At 44.0% G+C, this 27,298-nt stretch overlaps 1 protein-coding gene and 1 long non-coding RNA gene across 3 annotated transcripts in view; both read right to left on the reverse strand.

Annotated features, from left to right (window-relative positions):
* The window catches only part of LOC118398027 (retinoic acid receptor beta-like), a 265,638-nt gene that overhangs the window by 24,745 nt on the left and 213,595 nt on the right, over positions 1–27,298 (reverse strand). For both annotated transcript variants that reach the window (XM_052470144.1, XM_052470145.1), the window contains one exon: positions 20,762–20,922. In XM_052470144.1, the coding sequence (XP_052326104.1) occupies positions 20,762–20,922 (161 nt within the window). The remainder of the gene's footprint in view (positions 1–20,761; positions 20,923–27,298) is intronic.
* On the reverse strand, positions 10,969–19,041 carry LOC118398026 (uncharacterized). Its single transcript, XR_008070801.1, has 4 exons — positions 12,236–19,041; positions 11,631–11,871; positions 11,402–11,542; positions 10,969–11,312 (listed from the first exon to the last, which is right to left on the reverse strand). It is a non-coding gene; the product is annotated as an uncharacterized LOC118398026 (long non-coding RNA).

A 27,298-nucleotide genomic window follows, 5' to 3' on the forward strand; every position in this document is an offset into this window, starting at 1 on the left:
GATAGACAAAGAGAGACTGAGAAACAGAGAGAGTGACAGACAGAGAGAGAGACTGAGAGAGACAGAGACTGAGGGAGAGAGAGACAGAGGGAGAGAGACAGAGACAGCGACTGCGGGAGAGAGAGACAGAGACAGAGAGACAGAGACTGAGGGAGAGAGAGACAGAGACAGAGACTGAGGGAGAGAGAGACAGAGAGAGAGACTGAGGGCGAGAGAGACAGAGACAGAGCCTGAGGGTGAGAGAGACAGAGACAGAGAGCGAGACAGACTGAGGGAGAGAGAGACAGAGACAGAGAGCGAGACAGAGAGAGACTGAGGGAGAGAGAGCGAGAGCGAGAGATACTGAGAGACAGAGAGAGACAGAGAAACAGAGAGAGAGACTGAGTGTGACAGACAGAGAGAGGTGAGTAGATAGGACGTGGGGTTAAGTGAGAGGGACATTAGGAGTGTTTTTAAATCACTGTGAACGAGCTGCAGCAGGCAGCAGCCACTACAGACACACATCTCACTACTCACTGACAATACATACTACTGTACTGTGTCGCTTCTGATTGACAATATATACTACTATACTGTGTCGCTTCTGATTGACAATATATACTACTGTACTGTGTGTCACTGACAATACATTCTACTGTACTGGGCACTGCGTTCATCCACCTCTGGCCAGCTCGCCTCCCTACCACTGAGGAAGTACAGTTCCCGCTCAGCCCAGTCAAAACTGTTCGCTGCTCTGGCTCCCCAATGGTGGAACAAACTCCCTCACGACGCCAGGACAGCGGAGTCAATCACCACCTTCCGGAGACACCTGAAACCCCACCTCTTTAAGGAATACCTAGGATAGGATAAGTAATCCTTCTCACCCCCCCCCCCTAAAAGATTTAGATGCACTATTGTAAAGTGGCTGTTCCACTGGATGTCATAAGGTGAATGCACCAATTTGTAAGTCGCTCTGGATAAGAGCGTCTGCTAAATGACTTAAATGTAAATGTGTCACTTCTGACTGACAATACATACTAATGTACTGTGTGTCGCTTCTGATTGACAATATATACTAATGTACTGTGTGTCACTGACAATACATACTACTTTACTGTGTGTCACTTCTGACTGACAATACATACTAATGTACTGTGTGTCGCTTCTGATTGACAATATATACTAATGTACTGTGTGTCGCTTCTGATTGACAATATATACTAATGTACTGTGTGTCACTGACAATACATACTACTGTACTGTGTGTCACTTCTGACTGACAATACATACTAATGTACTGTGTGTCGCTTCTGACTGACAATATATACTGTACTGTGTGTCGCTTCTGAATGGCAGATGGGGGAGAAAGGAGTTGGAGATGGAGGGAGGGATGGGGGAGGGAGACGTAATCTCTGATATTAAAGCTACTCGTCTTGTTCCTCCCCTGGGCGAAGGAGGGAGGACGGGATATGGAGGAAGAGGTAGATTCACAGTTTGATTCCCTCTCCTCTCCCCATCCCCCTCTCACACTGCAATTTCAGTCAATTACCCCAGTCCCATAATTCAATAGAGCCAAACAAGGAAGTGGCCTGGGAGATCTAATTTCATTTAAAGGCATTTATCCAAACAAATTAGACAAGTTGCGACGTTAGAAAATAAGCTGCCAATGTAGAAACCTACGCTCTGCACTTCATCACCGGCCGGGGTGTGTGTGTGTAGGCATAACAAAAGAAAAAAAGACTCTTGGCAGCATTATTATCCAGTACCTGTGAAGGATAATGACAGTAGAGTATAGCAGTAATAATGTAGCTCATAGTCAATGGCTGACTGGGCTATATAACACACACACGCACACAAACGCGCACGCACGCACGAGCACACACATATACACTCTCCTTGAAGCTGAGGGCCACGATCCCTAATGTTTTTTTTTTTGTCTTTTAAAGTGCCAGGGCCGTTTTCATCACCATCCCTGTCAATGAAGCCTTATTCATTGTCACGCTTTAAGCCCTCTCACTCACCCACTCTCTCTCCATTATCTCCCCTCACACAGCAGTAAACTCATAAATCACCCAGGACTAGGATTGTAATTCTTCACCACATAATTGGAGCTTTAACCTAATCTTGGGAGCTCAGAGAGAGAGAGAGAGAGAGAGACAGAGAGAGAGACAGAGAGACAGAGAGAGAGAGAGAGAAAGAGAGAGAGGGAGACAGAAAGAGACAGAGAGAGAGAGAGAGAGAGAGAGAGAGAGAGAGAGAGAGAGAGAGAGAGAGAGAGAGACAGAGAGAGAGACAGAGAGAGAGAGACAGAAAGAGAGAGAGGGAGACAGAAAGAGACAGAGAGAGAGAGAGAGACAGAGAGAGAGAGAGAGAGAGAGAGAGAGAGAGAGAGAGAGAGAGAGAGAGAGAGAGAGAGAGAGAGAGAGAGAGAGAGAGAGAGAGAGAAAGCTGAGGAGGAGTGATGTTCAAAAGGCACATCAGGAACCAATCTCTTATAATAATGAGGGAGTTCTCAGTCTGAGAGCCAACATAATTACTAGTGTTCCAGATTAAGGTTTTATCTATCTACAGGACTACTGGTACTGCCGTGACAGTACTGACAGCAGCACAGCGGAATGCATCCCTCCTATATGACTGACTGGCTCAAATTATCTTTAATTAAAGCCACAGTTTTTCTTCTGTCATTTAAAAAAATTAAGTATATTTTAATTTTGAAGAATGTGACATGTATATTACATGATTGACTAACTGGGCAAATAAATATATAATATCATAATATATTTATTACTAGGCTTTCTATCTGAAAATGAATGGTACTACTACTTGGTAGAAATGAAGGAGTAACCTCTGAGAAACTACGCACAGACTGATGGTAACTCTTCCTTCAGCGCTGTCCTACGCCAGGGAAAGTCTTTACACATACTTTGAAGGCGGAAGGCTTTAATCACTAATGATTCGCTTTAGTTATGTCAATCATCCACCATGGGAAAGGATTGGAATGGTTGTTACCACTGCTATATATTTAGTTTTTTTTAAGACAGGATGTGCCAGTGCCATGGCATTTTCTACTTGTTTGTTTATTAAACTGTGTGAACAAAGCCTGAATGATTGATTGGTGACATGAAACTCCAAGCCTTGAGACAAGTTTAAATTGTGTCTGTGTGTGTGTGTGTGTGCCTGCGTTCCTGCAAGTCTACATTATCCCTCACAAATATCCCCTTGCTCTGCTCCTCAACACTCCCAACAGTACATCGTTCGCAAAGCTCCGGTGTCAATCACACACTATTTCACACCGAGCCCAATCTAAACTGTATGTAAGTAAGTCTATCAGTCTAAAAACAAACAGACACGTTCAAACTCCCTGCACAACGATGCCATGCCTAGCTGTCAATCAAACAAACCGCTATCTCAACCTGCTAGAAAACTATCAGTCACTCAGGACCCATTTCACTATCCCACATGACTATCTCACAGTTACCTGTCAAAATGTCCCAAAACTAGCTAAGCTCTATCTCTCTGTCAAGGCAGTGTATCTCTATCGGATGTTTCCATCTACATGACATAGCTCAGTACATATCTAACTCTGCTATTTGGCTCAGGAGGTTTTGCTGCTCCAGGTTTCTGTGAACCTTGACCTCTGCTCAGAGGGATGCTGGGAGCAGAGAGCTGCCTTCACATGCAGGCTTAGAGACCTTTTCTCTCTCTCTCTCTCTCAATTCAATTTAAATTTAAGGGCTTTATTGGCATGGGAAACAATTGTTAACATTACTAAAGCAAGTGAAGTAGATAATAAACAAAAGTGAAATAAACAATACAAATAAACAGTAAACATTACAATCACAGAAGTTCCAAAAGAATAAAGACATTTCAAATGTCCTAATATGTCTATATACAGTCTTGTAACGATGTGCAAATACTTAAAGTACAAAAGGGAAAATAAATCAACATAAATATGGGTTGTATTTACAATGGTGTTTGTTCTTCACTGGTTGCCCTTTTCTTGTGGCAACAGGTCACAAAGCTTGCTGTTGTGATGTAACACTGTGGTGTTTCTCCCAGTAGATTTGGAGTTGTGGGAGAGAGAGAGAGAGAGAGAGGGGAAAGGAGTGAGAGAGAGAGAGAGAGAGAGAGAGAGAGAGAGAGAGAGAGAGAGAGAGAGAGAGAGAGAGAGAGAGAGAGAGAGAGAGAGAGAGAGAGAGAGAGAGAGAGAGAGAGAGAGAAAAAGGGATGAGAGAGAAAAGGGATAAGAGAGAGAGAGAGAGAGAGAGAGAGAGAGAGAGAGAGAGAGAGAGAGAGAGAGAGATGGGAAAGGAGAGAGAGAGAGAGAGAGGTGAGAGAGAGAGAGTGAGCGAGAGAGAGAGACAGAGAGGAAAGAAGTGACAGATAGAGAGAGAGCGAGTGAGCGAGCGAGAGTGAGAGAGAGAGAAAGAGAGAGAGCGAGAGAGCGAGAGAGAGCGAGCGAGATGGCGAGAGAGAGAGAGAGAGAAAGAGCGAGTGAGAGAGAAAGCGAGAGAGCGCGAGAGAGAGAGAGAGAGAGAAAGGAGTGAGGGCGAGAGAGAGAGCGCGAGAGAGAGAGAAAGAGAGAGCGAGAGAGCGAGCGAGAGAGAGAGTGCGAGAGAGGGGAGAGAGAGAGAGCGGGAGAGAGAGAGAGAGAGAGGGGCGAGAGAGAGAGCGAGAGGAAAGGAGTGAGGGCGAGAGATAGAGAGTGGGGAAAGGAGTGAGGGCGAGAGAGAGTGAGAGCGAGAGAGAGAGAGAGAGAGAGAGAGAGAGAGAGAGAGAGAGAGAGAGAGAGAGAGAGAGAGAGAGCGAGAGAGAGCGAGAGAGAGAGCGTGAGAGAGAGCGAGAGAGAGGGGGAGAGAGAGAGAGAGAGAGAGAGAGAGAGAGAGAGAGAGGGGCGAGAGAGAGAGCGAGAGCGAGAGGAAAGGAGTGAGGGCGAGAGATAGAGAGTGGGGAAAGGAGTGAGGGCGAGAGAGGAAAGGAGTGAGAGCGATAGAGCAAGCGAGAGAGAGAGAGAGGAAAGGAGTGAGGGCGAGAGAGAGAGTGAGGAAAGGAGTGAGGGCGAGAGAGAGAGAGTGAGAGCGAGAGCAAGAGAGAGAGCGAGAGAGAGAGCGAGAGAGGAAAGGAGTGAGGGCAAGAGAGAGAGAGTGAGGAAAGGAGTGAGGACGAGAGAGAGTGAGAGCGAGAGAGGAAAGGAGTGAGAGTGATAGAGCGAGCGAGAGAGAGAGAGAGCAAGAGAGAGAGCGAGAGAGAGAGAGAGAGAGAGCAAGAGAGAGAGCGAGAGAGAGAGGAAAGACTCCAGCCTCCAAATCAACCTTGATGCCTTCTTATAGATGACTGGTGTAAATGAAGCCCTAAAACAGACTGATAGTAATTTACAATACTAAATTAAGCCCTGTCGCATTGTGTGTGTATGTGTGTACCAATCACCCCTCCTTTTCCCAATCCACCATGGATCAGCCACATTTATTCCACTTTTCACAACTGTCAGGAAAGAAGGGAATGAAACGGAAGAGAAGACGCGCTCGGTTGTCCCAAATGTCTAAACGTCTTCGTCACTCACCCAGATGAACGTTTCCGTCCCGCTGCTGCCTGAGCACACACAAACCCAAACACACACACGTAATGCTGCCTGAGCTCAGACATTTCCCTTATGTACTTTTGATGTTTTCATCTGCAGGAAAGCAAAGTCATCTGTTCCTGACATCTATTTTTAATTTCCCCCCACCACTAGGTTTGTTGCTGCTCAACATGAAACAAACCGGCGTAAACAAATGTAGCGTCAAGGACAGAGATACAATTATGGATGTCTCTGAGAAAGAGGGTCTGGTACTAACACCATGGATGTCTCTGAGAAAGAGGGTCTGGTACTAACACCATGGATGTCTTTAGCCAAGAGGGTCTGGTACTAACACCATGGATGTCTCTGAGAAAGAGGGTCTGGTACTAACACCATGGATGTCTTTAGCCAAGAGGGTCTGGTACTAACACCATGGATGTCTCTAGCCAAGAGGGTCTGGTACTAACATTATCGATGTCTCTAAGAAAGAGGGTCTGGTACTAACACTATGGATGTCTCTAAGAAAGAGGGTCTGGTACTAACACCATGGATGTCTCTAGCCAAGAGGGTCTGGTACTAACACCATGGATGTCTCTAAGAAAGAGGGTCTGGTACTAACACCATGGATGTCTCTAGCCAAGAGGGTCTGGTACTAACATTATAGATGTCTCTAGCCAAGAGGGTCTGGTACTAACACCATGGATGTCTCTGAGAAAGAGGGTCTGGTACTAACACCATGGATGTCTCTAGCCAAGAGGGTCTGGTACTAAACTCTTGAGCGTGCCGTCCTTGGCCAGCTCTACCGCTATCTCTCTCAGAATGACCTTCTTGATCCAAATCAGTCAGGTTTCAAGACTAGTCATTCAACTGAGACTGCTCTTCTCTGTATCACGGAGGCGCTCCGCACTGCTAAAGCTAACTCTCTCTCCTCTGCTCTCATCCTTCTAGACCTATCGGCTGCCTTCGATACTGTGAACCATCAGATCCTCCTCTCCACCCTCTCCGAGTTGGGCATCTCCGGCGCGGCCCACGCTTGGATTGCGTCCTACCTGACAGGTCGCTCCTACCAGGTGGCGTGGCGAAAATCTGTCTCCTCACCACGCGCTTTCACCACTGGTGTCCCCCAGGGCTCTGTTCTAGGCCCTCTCTTATTCTCGCTATACACCAAGTCACTTGGCTCTGTCATAACCTCACATGGTCTCTCCTATCATTGCTATGCAGACGACACACAATTAATCTTCTCCTTTCCCCCTTCTGATGACCAGGTGGCGAATCGCATCTCTGCATGTCTGGCAGACATATCAGTGTGGATGACGGATCACCACCTCAAGCTGAACCTCAGCAAGACGGAGCTCCTCTTCCTCCCGGGGAAGGACTGCCCGTTCCATGATCTCGCCATCACGGTTGACAACTCCATTGTGTCCTGCTCCCAGAGCGCTAAGAACCTTGGCGTGATCCTGGACAACACCCTGTCGTTCTCAACTAACATCAAGGCGGTGTCCCGTTCCTGTAGGTTCATGCTCTACAACATCCGCAGAGTACGACCCTGCCTCACACAGGAAGCGGCGCAGGTCCTAATCCAGGCACTTGTCATCTCCCGTCTTGATTACTGCAACTCGCTGTTGGCTGGGCTCCCTGCCTGTGCCATTAAACCCCTACAACTCATCCAGAACGCCGCAGCCCGTCTGGTGTTCAACCTTCCCAAGTTCTCTCACGTCACCCCGCTCCTCCGCTCTCTCCACTGGCTTCCAGTTGAAGCTCGCATCCGCTACAAGACCATGGTGCTTGCCTACGGAGCTGTGAGGGGAACGGCACCTCAGTACCTCCAGGCTCTGATCAGGCCCTACACCCAAACAAGGGCACTGCGTTCATCCACCTCTGGCCTGCTCGCCTCCCTACCACTGAGGAAGTACAGTTCCCGCTCAGCCCAGTCAAAACTGTTCGCTGCTCTGGCCCCCCAATGGTGGAACAAACTCCCTCACGACGCCAGGACAGCGGTGTCAATCACCACCTTCCGGAGACACCTGAAACCCCACCTCTTCAAGGAATACCTAGGATAGGGTAAGTAAGGGTAAGTAATCCTTCTCACCCCCCCCCCCCCCCAAAAAAAAAAAGATTTAGATGCAAGTGGCTGTTCCACTGGATGTCATAAGGTGTATGCACCAATTTGTAAGTCGCTCTGGATAAGAGCGTCTGCTAAATGAATTAAATGTAAATGTAAATGTAACACCATGGATGTCTCTAAGAAAGAGGGTCTGGTACTAACACCATGGATGTCTCTAGCCAAGAGGGTCTGGTACTAACACCATGGATGTCTCTAACCAAGAGGGTCTGGTACTAACACTATGGATGTCTCTAACCAAGAGGGTCTGGTACTAACACTATGGATGTCTCTAACCAAGAGGGTCTGGTACTAACACTATGGATGTCTCTAACCAACAGGGTCTGGTACTAACATTATGGATGTCTCTAACCAAGAGGGTCTGGTACTAACATTATAGATGTCTCTAAGAAAGAGGGTCTGGTACTAACACTATGGATGTCTCTAACCAAGAGGGTCTGGTACTAACATTATGGATGTCTCTAACCAAGAGGGTCTGGTACTAACATTATGGATGTCTCTAACCAAGAGGGTCTGGTACTAACATTATTGATGTCTCTAAGAAAGAGGGTCTGGTACTAACATTATGGATGTCTCTAACCAAGAGGGTCTGGTACTAACATTATGGATGTCTCTAACCAACAGGTTCTGGTACTAACACTATGGATGTCTCTAACCAACAGGGTCTGGTACTAACATTATGGATGTATCTAACCAACAGGGTCTGGTACTAACATTATGTATGTCTCTAACCAAGAAAGTCTGGTACTAACATTATGGATGTATCTAACCAACAGGGTCTGGTACTAACATTATGGATGTATCTAACCAACAGGGTCTGGTACTAACATTATGGATGTATCTAACCAACAGGGTCTGGTACTAACATTATGGATGTCTCTAACCAAGAAAGTCTGGTACTAACATTATGGATGTATCTAACCAACAGGGTCTGGTACTAACATTATGGATGTATCTAACCAACAGGGTCTGGTACTAACATTATGGATGTATCTAACCAACAGGGTCTGGTACTAACATTATGGATGTATCTAACCAACAGGGTCTGGTACTAACATTATGGATGTATCTAACCAACAGGGTCTGGTACTAACATTATGGATGTATCTAACCAACAGGGTCTGGTACTAACATTATGGATGTCTCTAACCAAGAAAGTCTGGTACTAACATTATGGATGTATCTAACCAAGAGGGTCTGGTACTAACATTATGGATGTCTCTAACCAAGAGGGTCTGGTACTAACATTATAGATGTCTCTAAGAAAGAGGGTCTGGTACTAACACTATGGATGTCTCTAACCAAGAGGGTCTGGTACTAACATTATAGATGTCTCTAAGAAAGAGGGTCTGGTACTAACATTATGGATGTCTCTAAGAAAGAGGGTCTGGTACTAACACTATGGATGTCTCTAATCAAGAGGGTCTGGTACTAACATTATGGATGTCTCTAACCAAGAGGGTCTGGTACTAACATTATAGATGTCTCTAAGAAAGAGGGTCTGGTACTAACATTATGGATGTCTCTAACCAACAGGGTCTGGTACTAACATTATGGATGTCTCTAACCAAGAGGTTCTGGTACTAACATTATGGATGTCTCTAACCAACAGGGTCTGGTACTAACACTATGGATGTCTCTAACCAACAGGGTCTGGTACTAACATTATGGATGTATCTAACCAACAGGGTCTGGTACTAACATTATGGATGTATCTAACCAACAGGGTCTGGTACTAACATTATGGATGTCTCTAAGAAAGAGAGTCTGGTACTAACATTATGGATGTCTCTAAGAAAGAGGGTCTGGTACTAACATTATGGATGTCTCTAACCAACAGGGTCTGGTACTAACATTATGGATGTCTCTAACCAAGAGGTTCTGGTACTAACATTATGGATGTCTCTAACCAACAGGGTCTGGTACTAACATTATGGATGTCTCTAACCAAGAGGGTCTGGTACTAACACTATGGATGTCTCTAACCAACAGGGTCTGGTACTAACATTATGGATGTCTCTAGCCAAGAGGTTCTGGTACTAACATTATGGATGTCTCTAACCAACAGGGTCTGGTACTAACATTATGGATGTCTCTAGCCAAGAGGGTCTGGTACTAACACTATGGATGTCTCTCACCAACAGGGTCTGGTACTAACATTATGGATGTCTCTAACCAACAGGGTCTGGTACTAACACTATGGATGTCTCTCACCAACAGGGTCTGGTACTAACATTATGGACGTCTCTAACCAACAGGGTCTGGTACTAACATTATGGATGTCTCTAACCAACAGGGTCTGGTACTAACACTATGGATGTCTCTAACCAACAGGGTCTGGTACTAACATTATGGATGTCTCTAGCCAAGAGGTTCTGGTACTAACACTATGGATGTCTCTAACCAACAGGGTCTGGTACTAACATTATGGATGTCTCTAGCCAAGAGGTTCTGGTACTAACACTATGGATGTCTCTAACCAACAGGGTCTGGTACTAACATTATGGATGTCTCTAGCCAAGAGGGTCTGGTACTAACACTATGGATGTCTCTCACCAACAGGGTCTGGTACTAACATTATGGATGTCTCTAACCAACAGGGTCTGGTACTAACACTATGGATGTCTCTCACCAACAGGGTCTGGTACTAACATTATGGACATCTCTAACCAACAGGGTCTGGTACTAACATTATGGATGTCTCTAACCAACAGGGTCTGGTACTAACATTATGGATGTCTCTAATCAACAGGGTCTGGTACTAACATTATGGATGTCTCTAACCAACAGGGTCTGGTACTAACACTATGGATGTCTCTGACCAACAGGATCTGGTACTAACATTATGGATGTCTCTAAGAAAGAGGATCTGGTACTTATGGCATGCTCTATGCTAACTTTATGGATGTCTCTAAGAAAGAGGGTCTGGTACTAACATTATGGATGTCTCTAAGAAAGAGGTTCTGGTACTTATGGCATGCTCTATGCTAACATTATGGATGTCTCTAAGAAAGAGGGTCTGGTACTAACACTATGGATGTCTCTAAGAAAGAGGGTCTGGTACTAACATTATGGATGTCTCTAAGAAAGAGGGTCTGGTACTAACACTATGGATGTCTCTAAGAAAGAGGGTCTGGTACTAACATTATGGATGTCTCTAAGAAAGAGGGTCTGGTACTAACACTATGGATGTCTCTAAGAAAGAGGGTCTGGTACTTATGACATGCTCTATGCTAACTTTTTTCCCAAGGAGTAAATGCGCTCCTAAATGAAAAAATGTAGGAGCACACAAAGAAATTCAGGAGCACAGTGAAAAATGTAACAGAGTTTATTAACAAACTATGTATTACATACATATTTATACTGCGTGTGTGCGTGTACTAAGGGACACACATCTTTGGAACAGCACATACCACCAAAATCACATATTGCCTACTAGACACAAAGGATATCAGTTATCCAGCTGATTTTGTATGTTGGCCGTCTGGCACGCTTAGAGGTCAGCCAGCGGTCCACGGCAGGAGTGGGATAGAACTCCTCAACAGAAGACCCCTCCAGGCTGATCCTCATCTTCGGTGGTGGAGACCCCAAGGCAGCTTCTTGTCGAATTCTTAATCTGGTTCTGCGCAGAGAAGCCTCGCTCACACTGGGCGGCTGAAATGGGCAGCACCAGCATAAGCTGCACCAACTCCAGTATGTTCTAGGGAAAATATTATATCTTTCATTTTCATTTAACCTCTTACCATTAACTTATGTGCCTGTAGGGGTCCTTTGTCAACATGGTCTCCCACAGGCCACTGTAGGACTTGTCCTTGAATTTGTGGCTGACCAGGATTTTCAGCCCCTGCCACTCATCCTGGATTGCAGCCATGTTGCACCCCGATCTGCAGGATTGAAGACAGCAAGTGAGTTTGCAAATATGCAAACATAACATTGTCTCATATGGCAATGCAGTGTCAAATAAATTCTTACCTCTCTAGAGGCTCCTTGAAATGCCTCATCAGGTCTGCCACACCATCATTGCCAAAGGTGAGAAGGCTGGCCTGGTCTTCTGGCCAGGTGTCAGGGTTTAGCACTTTGAAAGACTCCACTGGGATCTGGACACCCTCATCCTTCAGCAAACCACCAAACCTGGCTTTGAGATCATCCATGCCCATGTTGATGGCCGCCTTCATGTGCCGCTTCAGCTGGGGACTGGTGAGGTCCATGAAGCCTTTCAGATTCACATTCAGTGTTATTCCCTTTAACAGAAATAACACACACACACACACACACACACACACACACACACACACACACACACACACACACACACACACACACACACACACACACACACACACACACACACACACACACACACACACACACACACACACACACACACACACACGTCTGGGCATATGTCTGACTCTCATAAAACAATGTAAAGACTTCTCCATCGCATTTCCCTCCTTATCCTCAAATCGTTTTATTGGGCAACGAATACATTGATTCTCACACTGAGAATCTGTCTTAATTATAGATTTTAATCATCGATTTCTCGTATATCCTAACAAGCTCTCATCCTAACACACCTGGAATCTCCTCTCATCACCCTGCTGCTGAGCAAGCATGGTCTGAAGATTTAGTGCTTCCAGTCTGGTCACTGTCTTCCTCAACTCTGATGTGGCTTGGGGGAGGATCAGGTCATTCCTTGGCAGGGTGAGGCTAAGTGAAGATAGCTGCTCAAACATGTCTGAAACAAAATGGCAGAATACACAAAAGAGTGCATTCACCATTTCCCACTTTATTAGTTAAGTAGTGAGTAAATAAACTGTCACCTGTCAATTACTTGATTCTGAAAGTTCATTTGAGTCTTGAACCTATTTTTAAAAAACTAGTATGGTATTACATTTCCTGTGTAAAAGTGACCTTCTTTACCCTCCCTTGAACTTCTGTTGTTGATGCTACGGCCAGGTGTTCCATGTGCTGCAGAACAACGGAGTACTGGCCTTCGTCAGTGGCAAGGTCCTTGTCTTGTCCATGCTGTAGGAACACTGAGCGCTCTGTGGACATGGGGGATCCAGCGAGTTCCCTTGACGCTAGACGGTGTGCAAATATCCACACCGAGCTCTTGCCCGAGAACAAAGAGCTCTCGTTTGGATTTTCCGCTGAAGTGATACATCTTCCATATCAGATTCATAAGATCGTACACGACCAGACAGCTTTGACTCTTTCTTCTGAATGGTCAGTAGTGCCAGCTCTAGTCTGTGAAAGTCAGAACAGAATCTTCCAAACAATTCACTGTCTCCTTCCCCCCTGTCTCTTGTGCCAGCAGAAAACAATAATTCTGTGGTATTCCAGCACTTAGCGCACGCACACAGACACACACACACACACATTATTGTTTAACATTCTCTGCTAACAAATAAAACTAAATCATAGATAATTTATTTGTTACAAACCTATGAGGCATACAGTGGATTGGGATGATATGCCCCCCTGCCTCTCTCTGCAGGTGGGCAATCTCTCCCCCATGGTGGTCCATGTTCACGGAGGCACCATCTGCCCCGAAGGAGATGTATTTCTTCATCCATGACCCTCCATCCTCCTCTGGGCAAACAGCACCAAATGTGGCCTTGGTGGCATCCAAAACACCTTGAATGACAACACAAAAAAACAATTACACAAAAGTATTTCTGACAAACTAAATTATCTTCATTATGAATAATGATTAAACTTTACACAAGAATAAAGCCTATAAAGAGGAACAACTTACCAATGGCATGAGAGTGCTCAAGGGTTTGTTGTCCGACCAGGAGATTGACTGGCTTCCCATCCTCCAACAAGCGTACGTAGACAATCTCACATTCGGTGTTGGATATATCAGTGTCTCCGTCTATTAGAACAGCAAGATACTTTGCGGATTTCAGCTTCGCTGACAGGCTCTCTCTCATTATGTCAGCAATTTAACCGATCATCTCCGCACATCACATCATTGTCGTATGTGGGATTAATGTCAACTCAGATGCGGGCTTCCTGACACGAAGGACGAAGGCCTGTTTCAGCAACCTACAATATTTGCAGAACATGACGTTGTTTTCGAACTCTAGCCATGTGAGCATTTTGAGCCAATGTATATGTTCTCCCTCCACCGGCTACAGTGGACGTAGAAGTGACAGCTGGGTTCAAGGTAGCGTCACTAACGTTGTTCCCAGCATCCTGAACGTGAGCAGCCATGTCAACGTTAGCCGCCTCAGGTAAACCTTGTGAAGAGGCTTCATTAGTTGAACCTTGCGAATCCCCCTCGCCGGATTCCTCTTTCTCCTCGTCTCTTTTTCACTTAAAATAAAATTGAATGGGCTTCATTCTTAGCGATGTCTGCACGTTAACTTATAGCCTATACCGATACTATTTTCCAATGTTGTTCACCTTTCTGTCTCTGACTGGACTGCGTCATCACAGAAAACTCTACTGTGGTTGGCGCATGCCACTTGTGGAATGTGGGACTTGTAGTTTTTAAACAATTAGCAGCGGGGGAAAAATAGATTACAGTAGGTTGTCAGTCATCTTTAATCGCGCACACTTAATCGCGCACACTGCTCGTAAATAATTTTTCCGGTTCACACATATCAATTTTTAGGGGCAAATGCGAGTGAAATACTCGCACTGTAGAGCCCTGTATGGATGTCTCGAAGAAAGGAAAGAGGGTCTAGTACTAACACTATGGATGTCTCTAACCAAGAGGGTCTGGTACTAACACTATGGATGTCTCTAACCAAGAGGGTCTGGTACTAACATTATGGATGTCTCTAACCAACAGGGTCTGGTACTAACATTATGGATGTCTCTAACCAACAGGTTCTGGTACTAACATTATGGATGTCTCTAACCAACAGGGTCTGGTACTAACATTATGGATGTCTCTAACCAACAGGTTCTGGTACTAACATTATGGATGTCTCTAACCAAGAGGTTCTGGTACTAACAGTATGGATATATCTAATCAAGAGGGTCTGGTACTAACATTATGGATGTATCTAACCAAGAGGGTCTGGTACTAACATTATGGATGTATCTAATCAAGAGGGTCTGGTACTAACATTATGGATGTATCTAACCAAGAGGGTCTGGTACTAACATTATGGATGTCTCTAACCAAGAGGGTCTGGTACTAACATTATGAATGTATCTAATCAAGAGGGTCTGGTACTAACATTATGGATGTCTCTAACCAAGAGGGTCTGGTACTAACATTATGGATGTATCTAATCAAGAGGGTCTGGTACTAACATTATGGATGTCTCTAACCAAGAGGGTCTGGTACTAACATTATGGATGTATCTAATCAAGAGGGTCTGGTACTAACATTATGGATGTATCTAATCAAGAGGGTCTGGTACTAACATTATGGATGTATCTAACCAAGAGGGTCTGGTACTAACATTATGGATGTCTCTAACCAAGAGGGTCTGGTACTAACATTATGGATGTATCTAATCAAGAGGGTCTGGTACTAACATTATGAATGTATCTAATCAAGAGGGTCTGGTACTAACATTATGAATGTATCTAACCAAGAGGGTTTGGTACTAACATTATGGATGTATCTAATCAAGAGGGTCTGGTACTAACATTATGGATGTATCTAATCAAGAGGGTCTGGTACTAACATTATGGATGTATCTAATCAAGAGGGTTTGGTACTAACATTATGGATGTATCTAATCAAGAGGGTTTGGTACTAACATTATGGATGTATCTAATCAAGAGGGTTTGGTACTAACATTATGGATGTATCTAATCAAGAGGGTCTGGTACTAACATTATGAATGTATCTAATCAAGAGGGTCTGGTACTAACATTATGGATGTATCTAACCAAGAGGGTCTGGTACTAACATTATGGATGTATCTAATCAAGAGGGTCTGGTACTAACATTATAGATGTCTCTAAGAAAGAGGGTCTGGTACTAACATTATGGATGTCTCTAACCAAGAGGTTCTGGTACTAACATTATGGATATATCTAATCAAGAGGGTTTGGTACTAACATTATGGATGTATCTAATCAAGAGGGTTTGGTACTAACATTATGGATGTATCTAATCAAGAGGGTCTGGTACTAACATTATGAATGTATCTAATCAAGAGGGTCTGGTACTAACATTATGGATGTATCTAACCAAGAGGGTCTGGTACTAACATTATGGATGTATCTAATCAAGAGGGTCTGGTACTAACATTATAGATGTCTCTAAGAAAGAGGGTCTGGTACTAACATTATGGATGTCTCTAACCAAGAGGTTCTGGTACTAACATTATGGATATATCTAATCAAGAGGGTCTGGTACTAACATTATGGATGTATCTAACCAAGAGGGTCTGGTACTAACATTATGGATGTATCTAATCAAGAGGGTCTGGTACTAACATTATGGATGTATCTAACCAAGAGGGTCTGGTACTAACATTATGGATGTCTCTAACCAAGAGGGTCTGGTACTAACATTATGAATGTATCTAATCAAGAGGGTCTGGTACTAACATTATGGATGTCTCTAACCAAGAGGGTCTGGTACTAACATTATGGATGTATCTAATCAAGAGGGTCTGGTACTAACATTATGGATGTCTCTAACCAAGAGGGTCTGGTACTAACATTATGGATGTATCTAATCAAGAGGGTCTGGTACTAACATTATGGATGTATCTAATCAAGAGGGTCTGGTACTAACATTATGGATGTATCTAACCAAGAGGGTCTGGTACTAACATTATGGATGTCTCTAACCAAGAGGGTCTGGTACTAACATTATGGATGTATCTAATCAAGAGGGTCTGGTACTAACATTATGAATGTATCTAATCAAGAGGGTCTGGTACTAACATTATGAATGTATCTAACCAAGAGGGTTTGGTACTAACATTATGGATGTATCTAATCAAGAGGGTCTGGTACTAACATTATGAATGTATCTAATCAAGAGGGTCTGGTACTAACATTATGGATGTCTCTAACCAAGAGGGTCTGGTACTAACATTATGGATGTATCTAATCAAGAGGGTCTGGTACTAACATTATGGATGTCTCTAACCAAGAGGGTCTGGTACTAACATTATGGATGTATCTAATCAAGAGGGTCTGGTACTAACATTATGGATGTATCTAATCAAGAGGGTCTGGTACTAACATTATGGATGTATCTAACCAAGAGGGTCTGGTACTAACATTATGGATGTCTCTAACCAAGAGGGTCTGGTACTAACATTATGGATGTATCTAATCAAGAGGGTCTGGTACTAACATTATGAATGTATCTAATCAAGAGGGTCTGGTACTAACATTATGAATGTATCTAACCAAGAGGGTTTGGTACTAACATTATGGATGTATCTAATCAAGAGGGTCTGGTACTAACATTATGGATGTATCTAATCAAGAGGGTCTGGTACTAACATTATGGATGTATCTAATCAAGAGGGTTTGGTACTAACATTATGGATGTATCTAATCAAGAGGGTTTGGTACTAACATTATGGATGTATCTAATCAAGAGGGTTTGGTACTAACATTATGGATGTATCTAATCAAGAGGGTCTGGTACTAACATTATGAATGTATCTAATCAAGAGGGTCTGGTACTAACATTATGGATGTATCTAACCAAGAGGGTCTGGTACTAACATTATGGATGTATCTAATCAAGAGGGTCTGGTACTAACATTATAGATGTCTCTAAGAAAGAGGGTCTGGTACTAACATTATGGATGTCTCTAACCAAGAGGTTCTGGTACTAACATTATGGATATATCTAATCAAGAGGGTTTGGTACTAACATTATGGATGTATCTAATCAAGAGGGTTTGGTACTAACATTATGGATGTATCTAATCAAGAGGGTCTGGTACTAACATTATGAATGTATCTAATCAAGAGGGTCTGGTACTAACATTATGGATGTATCTAACCAAGAGGGTCTGGTACTAACATTATGGATGTATCTAATCAAGAGGGTCTGGTACTAACATTATAGATGTCTCTAAGAAAGAGGGTCTGGTACTAACATTATGGATGTCTCTAACCAAGAGGTTCTGGTACTAACATTATGGATATATCTAATCAAGAGGGTCTGGTACTAACATTATGGATGTATCTAACCAAGAGGGTCTGGTACTAACATTATGGATGTATCTAATCAAGAGGGTCTGGTACTAACATTATGGATGTATCTAACCAAGAGGGTCTGGTACTAACATTATGGATGTCTCTAACCAAGAGGGTCTGGTACTAACATTATGAATGTATCTAATCAAGAGGGTCTGGTACTAACATTATGGATGTCTCTAACCAAGAGGGTCTGGTACTAACATTATGGATGTATCTAATCAAGAGGGTCTGGTACTAACATTATGGATGTCTCTAACCAAGAGGGTCTGGTACTAACATTATGGATGTATCTAATCAAGAGGGTCTGGTACTAACATTATGGATGTATCTAATCAAGAGGGTCTGGTACTAACATTATGGATGTATCTAACCAAGAGGGTCTGGTACTAACATTATGGATGTCTCTAACCAAGAGGGTCTGGTACTAACATTATGGATGTATCTAATCAAGAGGGTCTGGTACTAACATTATGAATGTATCTAATCAAGAGGGTCTGGTACTAACATTATGAATGTATCTAACCAAGAGGGTTTGGTACTAACATTATGGATGTATCTAATCAAGAGGGTCTGGTACTAACATTATGGATGTATCTAATCAAGAGGGTCTGGTACTAACATTATGGATGTATCTAATCAAGAGGGTTTGGTACTAACATTATGGATGTATCTAATCAAGAGGGTTTGGTACTAACATTATGGATGTATCTAATCAAGAGGGTTTGGTACTAACATTATGGATGTATCTAATCAAGAGGGTCTGGTACTAACATTATGAATGTATCTAATCAAGAGGGTCTGGTACTAACATTATGGATGTATCTAACCAAGAGGGTCTGGTACTAACATTATGGATGTATCTAATCAAGAGGGTCTGGTACTAACATTATAGATGTCTCTAAGAAAGAGGGTCTGGTACTAACATTATGAATGTATCTAATCAAGAGGGTCTGGTACTAACATTATGGATGTATCTAATCAAGAGGGTCTGGTACTAACATTATAGATGTCTCTAAGAAAGAGGGTCTGGTACTAACATTATGAATGTATCTAATCAAGAGGGTCTGGTACTAACATTATGGATGTATCTAACCAAGAGGGTCTGGTACTAACATTATGGATGTATCTAATCAAGAGGGTCTGGTACTAACATTATAGATGTCTCTAAGAAAGAGGGTCTGGTACTAACATTATAGATGTCTCTAACCAAGAGGGTCTGGTACTAACATTATGGATGTATCTAATCAAGAGGGTCTGGTACTAACATTATGGATGTCTCTAACCAAGAGGGTCTGGTACTAACATTATGAATGTATCTAATCAAGAGGGTCTGGTACTAACATTATGAATGTATCTAATCAAGAGGGTCTGGTACTAACATTATGGATGTATCTAATCAAGAGGGTCTGGTACTAACATTATGGATGTATCTAATCAAGAGGGTCTGGTACTAACATTATGGATGTATCTAATCAAGAGGGTCTGGTACTAACATTATGGATGTCTCTAACCAAGAGGGTCTGGTATTAACATTATGAATGTATCTAATCAAGAGGGTCTGGTACTAACATTATGGATGTATCTAATCAAGAGGGTCTGGTACTAACATTATGGATGTATCTAATCAAGAGGGTCTGGTACTAACATTATGGATGTATCTAATCAAGAGGGTCTGGTACTAACATTATGGATGTCTCTAACCAAGAGGGTCTGGTACTAACATTATGGATGTCTCTAACCAAGAGGGTCTGGTACTAACATTATGGATGTATCTAACCAAGAGGGTCTGGTACTAACATTATGGATGTCTCTAACCAAGAGGGTCTGGTACTAACATTATGGATGTATCTAACCAAGAGGGTCTGGTACTAACATTATGGATGGTCTATTCTGGATCCCCTGGAAGTAGAACATACATTCTGAATCTGCAAAAAGACATATGATCGTTGGAGTTGGTCTATATAGTATTTATAATACTCAGAAGGTTAATGTAATAGAGATTTTTGAGAATAATATCAAATAGAATAGAATATAAAAAATAGAATAGCATACATATCACACTCATACACACAGTGGATAGGATGGAAACAGCACAGGATCAGCTGCAGAGCACAAGAGCACTGTTCAGTTGTGGAACCTATTGAGGCTTTCTAAAGACTAGTGCACAATGTCTATCTTCTCATGACACTCTCCAGATATTGATCATCAGTTGACATGAAGCACCTGCCACAGAAACGAGTCCTAACCTCCTCTGATTGTCATTGATTTCCATTCAAAATCTTTCCGACCCTCCTTGACGTGCATAGAGAGGAGAGGTTATTGAGTTGAGTTAGCGAGGATTTATCTCATAATTGATTTCTGGCTACTGCATTAGAGGGGGATTTGCAGTACAGTACATAGGATCGATTCCCATTGTGGGCTCTGCCAGTCAGAAGTACACTATCACAGAAATGAAACAGACAGTGCCTTCTGTCAACAGAGGGCTGAGAGATACAGGCTCTTGGTGCGTGTCAGTGGGACATGTAGACAATAATCTGTCTGAGTTTGCCAGGCCTCACTACACTGACATTGATGCAAACTGTGCCTGGAGCATTAACTGCAACTAAATACAAGTGTGTCTTCGTGCATGCTAATCTCCTGATGTTGTGCCCTTCTAAACTGCACAGTGGCTGACCCTGGCTTCCAACCTCTCAGGGTTAATCTGTGAATTTCTCGAGGAGTTGGCTTACGAATTTCTGTGATCTGAAAATTACAATATACAGTACAGTAGTATTGGTCTATTCTATTCTCCTTCTGTGTGTGTGTGTGTGTGTGTGTGTGTGTGTGTGTGTGTGTGTGTGTGTGTGTGTGTGTGTGTGTGTGTGTGTGTGTGTGTGTGTGTGTGTGTGTGTGTGTGTGTGTGTGTGTGTGTGTGTGTGTGTGTGTGTGTATGTGTGTGCTACAGTACTAACCGTGGTGTATTTCCCCAGCTGGCAGAGCGATGGGAAGGTCTCCTGATGAGCCTTGCGTATCTTCTCTATGATGGCCTCTTGTTCTGCACTCAGCTCATAGTTTTCGGTCAGCTCTGGCTTGGGACTCTCCTTCTTCTTCTTATTGCGGTCGTTCCGGACAGCTGAGAGAGGGGAAAAGGAAGGAATGGGAAAAGGTCAATGAAAAAAGGGCAACAATAAACAGTTAATTGTAGCCTAAAATGTATCCTGCACATTTTGGACATATCAACCATTCAGTACAGTGTTAGCTTTAGGCTGTATTCGCGAGCCACTGATATTCAGAACAGTTGAGATGTTAGATGTGAGTTGTCTGGAATGGCATACAGTTGAAGTCGGGAGTTTACATACACCTTAGCCAAATACATTTAAACTCAGTTTTTCCCCATTCCTGACATTTAATCCTCGTAAAAATTAACCGCCTTAGGTCAATTAGGATCACCACTTTATTTTAAGAAATGTCAGAATAATAGCAGAGGGAATGATTCATTTAAGCTTTTATTTCTTTCATCACACTCCCAGTGGGTCAGAAGTTTATATACACACAATTAGCATTAGGTAGCATTGCCTTTAAATTGTTTAACTTGGGTCAAATGTTTCGGGTAGCCTTCTACAAGCTTCCCACATTAAGTTGGGTGAATTTTGTTTCATTCCTCCTGACAGAGCTGGAGTAATTGAGTCAGGTTTGTAGGCCACCTTACTCGCACACTCTTTATCAGTTCTGCCCACAAAGTTTCTATAGGTTTGAGGTCAGGGCTTTGTGAATGGACACTCCAATACCTTGACTTTGTTGTCCTTAAGACATTTTGCCACAACTTTGGAAGTATGCTTGTTGTCATTTGCGACCAACATTTAACTTCCTGACTGATGTCTTGAGAAGTTGCTTCAATATAGCCACATAATCTTCCCCCCTCATGATGCCATCTATTTTGTGAAGTGCACCAGTCCCTCCTGCAGCAAAGCACCCCCACAACATGATGCTGCCACCCCCGTGATTCACGGTTGGGATGGTGTTCTTCGGCTTGCAAGCCTCTCCCTTTTTCCTCCAAACATAATGATGGTCATTATGGCCAAACAGTTCTATTCTTGTTTCATCAGACCAGAGGACATTTCTCCAAAAAGTACAATCTTTGTCCTCATGTGCAGTTGCAAACAATGTCTGTAATTGTTATGGCGGTTTTGGAGCAGTGGCTTCTTCCTTGCTAAGCGGCCTTTCATGTCGATATAGGACTCGTTTTAAATAAATAATATGCCATTTAGCAGACGCTTTTATCCAAAGCGACTTACAGTCATGTGTGCATACATTCTACGTATGGGTGGTCCCGGGAATCGAACCCACTACCCTGGCGTTACAAGCGCCATGCTCTACCAACTGAGCTACAGAAGGACCTACTGTGGATACAGATACTTTTGTACCTGTTTCCTCCAGCATCTTCACAAGGTTCATTTGCTGTTGTTCTGGGATTGATTTGCACTTTTCACACCAAAGTACGTTCATCTCTAGGAGACAGAGCGGTATGACGGCTGTGTGGTCCCATGGTGTTTATACTTTCATCTGTACAAACAATAGTATGCATGTGGTACCTTCAGGCGTTCAAGCATGAACCAGACTTGCGGAGGTCTACAGTTTTTCTTGGCTGATTTCTTTTGATTTTCCCATGATGTCAAGCAAAGAGACACTGAGTTTGAAGGTAGGCCTTGAAATACATCCACATGTACACCTCCAATTGACTCAAATTATGTCAATTAGCCTATCAGAAGCTTCTAGAGCCATGACATAATTTTCTGGAATTTTCCAAGCTGTTTAAAGGCACAGTCAATTTAGTGTATGTAATCTTCTGACCCACTGGAATTGTGATACAGTGAATTATAAGTGAAATAATCTGTCTGTAAACAATTGTTGGAAAAATGACTTGTGTCATGCACAAAGTAGATGTCCTAACCGACTTGCCAAAACTATAGTTTGTTAACAAGACATTTGTGGAGTGGTTTAAAAACTAGTTTTAATGACTCTAATCTAAGTGTATGTAAACTTCCGACGGTATACAGAACCACTTATGACAAGGAGACTGAGTCCATGCAGTAACTATCTTTTACCATGGCGACTGTGTAGGTTAGCTCACAATATCTACAGTATCTTCTGCACCACCAGCCACAGAACACAAATGGTTAAACGCTCTGTCACTCAGTATTTCTCTGTCAGCTTAGTGTCATCACTGGACAATATTAAAGAAGGAGAAACCATCAGCGTATAAGGAAGGCAGCTATGGTTTCAGAATGGCAGTGTATAATTTGGCCAAGAGTTATCTCAACACGATGACCGAGGCACACCATCTGACCACCATTGCCTCGTCTCAGAGTAACTTGACAACCCTGGGGGCAGTTCCATGTGATGCCGTGTTTATGTGTGGCGGCCGTGGAGATTACTCAAACGTGTTTGTGCGTGTATGTGCGTGCATACTGAAATGTTTTTTTTGAGGTGTTCTTTTTCCTTCGTTATCTTCTCTCGTTCAATGAAAGAGCACGACTGAAACAGCAACATCAAGGCCACCTCTCTAACCACTGAACCATGTACACGGTGAGATAGAGAGACAGGAACACAGAGAGAGAGAGACAGAGAGAGAAAGAGAGAGACCACAGGAGGTTGGTGGCACTTTATTTGGGAAGAACATGCTCGTGGTAACGGAATCAGGTGAGCCTGCACCACTCTCATCCAGAGCCCTCTGTTGTACACCTGTTTGTGCGTGTTTACTTTCCTGAGTTTTATCCGCATTCCCAGCATCAGGCGCTCGTCGATTCAGGCACAGCTGGGAATTTTAGCGACAGAGCATCCGCCCATAGGTTAGGGATCCCTATTGTTCCAGTGGTTAGGCCGTTCCCAGTTCACGCTCTGGACAGTCGACATTAGGGTGGCTACCATTCCCCTGGGCATGGTGACGCAGGGGGGTCACGAGGAGAGAATCAGTCTCTTCCTCATTGACTCTCCTGCGTTTCCCGTGGTACTAGGCCTTCCCTGGTTAGCTCGTCATGACTCCACCATTTCATGGCAATGGAGGGCTCTCACAGGGTGGTCGTGAGAGTGCTCGGGGAGGTGTTTAGGGGTTTCCGTTGGTGCTACTACAGTGGAAATTCCAGACCAGGTCTCCACCATATGCATTCTCCCCGAATATGCCGATTTGGCTCTCTCAATTACCACCCCATCGACGGGGCGATTGTGCGATAGATCTCCTAGTAGACGGCGCACTTCCCAGGAGTCACGTGTATCCTCTGTCACAGGCCGAGACGGCGTCAGGGGTATTTTCGGTCCTCTACTTCACCCGCCTCCTCGAGTTTCTATTTTGTGAAGAAGAAGGAGGGAGGTCTGAGCCCATGTATTGACTACCGAGGCCTAAATCAGATCACTGTGCGGTACAGTTACCCGCTACCTCTTAACGGCACTGCGATTGAGTCAATGCACGGGACGCACTTCTTCACCAAACTAGATCTCAGGAGTGCTTACAACCTGGTGCGTATCCGGGATGGAGATGAGTGGAAGACAGCGTTCAGTACGACCTCAGGGCATTATGAGTACATCGTCATGCCGTACGGGTTGATGAATGCTCCATCAGTCTTCCAAGCCTTTGTAGACAAGATTTTCTGGGACCTACACGGGCAGGGTGTAGTGGTGTATATTGATGACATTCTGATATACTCCGCTACACGCGCCGAGCATGTGTCCCTGGTACGCAGGGTGCTTGGTCGCCTGTTGGAGCATGACCTGTACATCAAGGCTGAGAAATGCCTGTTCTTCCAACAGTCCGTCTCCTCCCTCGGGTATTGCATTTCCACCTCGGGGGTGGAGATGGAGAGTGACCGCATTTCGGCCATTTTGAGATACGAAGACGCTATTATAAATGAAATGAAACTGTTCCACAAAAATGTGCAGATGAAACCCATAACTGGCACGCAGATCGGTAGAAATGGTAAGATAAATTGGCATTCCACATGAGAAAGTTTGCAGACTCCTCATGTAGCCTATCACCGGCAACTTCAGGATAGTAATGGCAGAATCTTGATGTAGCTGGTAAATTCGCTCTGGCTATCTACTCCAATTTCAGAGCACTCTCATCTGAGTGTGTCAGAGCGTAGAATAACGGACACATTTACGAACGCTCAACATCCGTTGAATATGTCCGGTGTCCGTAAACATTGGCAAAAAAACACAATTAAATTGTTGCCAGCAGCACAGTTGCAGTCACCAATGCTCTGGATAACATAAAACAGCCTAACCAGCCCTGCTAGGGCGAGACAAATGGTCAAATTGAGCTGTGCTCTCATTTGTGTCGAGAAGTAGCTATCAAGCTAGCCAACGTTAGCCAGTTAGCTTGGGTGCTTGACTGCTGTTGTTATGACAGAACGCTTGGATGTGTTGCCCTATTTGTGACATCAGGTGTAAGTAACGAATCCTAAAATATATACACACTTAACTTAATCAGCTGCTAAGGTCATTAAAACACAACACACACACATAATGTTAATTTCACTAATGAATAGAGAGAGACAATTGGAGAGGCAGGATCACAGTACATCAACTTTGACCCCCATAGACACTGACAGCTCTATAGAATAATATATGGCTTACACCTGTGTATACCCTTCAGTACACTACTGGCCCCTCGTGTTTGACAAAAAGTGACCTCTCCTACATGAGTGTGCTGGTATTACGGTTGCTGTCCTTTCAGAATCACAAACATGTCAAACACTGAAGTCCTATAGGTTCGCCACTGCGCAAACATGTCTATAATAGATAAGACTGTTAAGATATGAACATTTCAAGAAAGGAATGCATATATTTTGGCCTGGCAAAGTGGTCTCGACTCGTCTCGGGAAGAAATTAAGAGTTCTCACTGTCCGAAACTGAGTCAAGAATGAGTACAAATGTATTCGACACCTACACAAGACCGAGACCCTCAATATGTGGTCTCGAGACACGTCTCGAGTACTACAACACTGGTACAGTACCACTGCTGGCCAGATACAATACCACTGCTGGCCAGATACAATACAACTGCTGGACAGACACAATAGCACTGCTGGACAGATACAGCACCACTGCTGGCCATTACAGTACCACTGCTGGCTGGAAACAGTACCAATGCTGGGCAGATACAGTACCACTATTGGGCAGATACAGTACCAATGCTGGCCCTATACAATACCACTGTGTTACCGCTGGTAGCTCAACTGGTTTAACTATTGTATCATCCACCCTGCTGCAAGGTCATAACATCACCGTACAAGTGTCTCCCAACTGGCACACACACACACATGCAAACACACACCACCATTAAGTGTAACTCTCTCTGCTGGCGTGGGTAGAGTTATGTGTCGTTCATCGCTCCCCACCTGGTGGGTGTTAAAGTCTGCCTTGGTATTATGGGATGTGGCAACTGGTCGCCATGAAGAAATATGGCGTTTATTTACTGGTGCATCTGTTAGTTTGCCGTGGCGCCGGGTGGATGGTCCACACAGATGGTCCAACCCGCAGCCCTCTTTACGAAACGTTAACGCAGTGTGCATGTGTGTGTTATCCCAGGCATCCACCAGCCCAGAAAGCTGCCTGTCTGTCGACTACTTCAGCAGCCAGAGAGAAAGATAGAGAGGGAGGGAGGACAGGAGAGAGGAAGGGAGGACAGGAGGGAAGGAGAGGGAAGGCGAGAGGAAGGGAGAGGGGGAGGGACGACAGGGGGAAGGGAGAGGGAGGGTGAACAGGACGTAGCTCATTGACCAGATGAGGATTAGCTGAGTGTCCTGGAGAGCAGTGGTCCTATAAAACGTGGTAGCATGCCTTGAAGTGAGAGTGTGAGAGAGTGGCGAGGAGCGGCAAAGTGTCTTTATTTAACAGCCTCTTCACACGGCGGCCAAGATCACTTCAGCTGAAAACTGCACAGTAGTGCACACTCCACCCTAGAATACCACAGTAGTGCACACTCCACCCTAGAATACCACAGTAGTGAACACTCCGCCCTATAGGAGTACACAGCCCACCCTAGATTACCACAGTAGTGCACATTCCACCCTAGAATACCACAGTAGTGAACACTCCGCCCTATAGGAGTACACAGCCCACCCTAGAATATCACAGTAGTGAACACTCCACCCTATAGGAGTACACAGCCCACCCTAGATTACCACAGTAGTGCACACTCCACCCTAGAATACCACAGTAGTGCACACTCCACCCTAGAATACCACAGTAGTGCACACTCCACCCTAGAATACCACAGTAGTGAACACTCCGCCCTATAGGAGTACACAGCCCACCCTAGATTACCACAGTAGTGCACATTCCACCCTAGAATACCACAGTAGTGAACACTCCGCCCTATAGGAGTACACAGCCCACCCTAGAATACCACAGTAGTGAACACTCCACCCTATAGGAGTACACAGCCCACCCTAGATTACCACAGTAGTGCACACTCCACCCTAGAATACCACAGTAGTGAACACTCCGCCCTA

This window comes from Oncorhynchus keta, chromosome 19, assembly GCF_023373465.1.
Source record: "Oncorhynchus keta strain PuntledgeMale-10-30-2019 chromosome 19, Oket_V2, whole genome shotgun sequence".
In the NCBI taxonomy this organism is placed as follows: domain Eukaryota; kingdom Metazoa; phylum Chordata; class Actinopteri; order Salmoniformes; family Salmonidae; genus Oncorhynchus; species Oncorhynchus keta.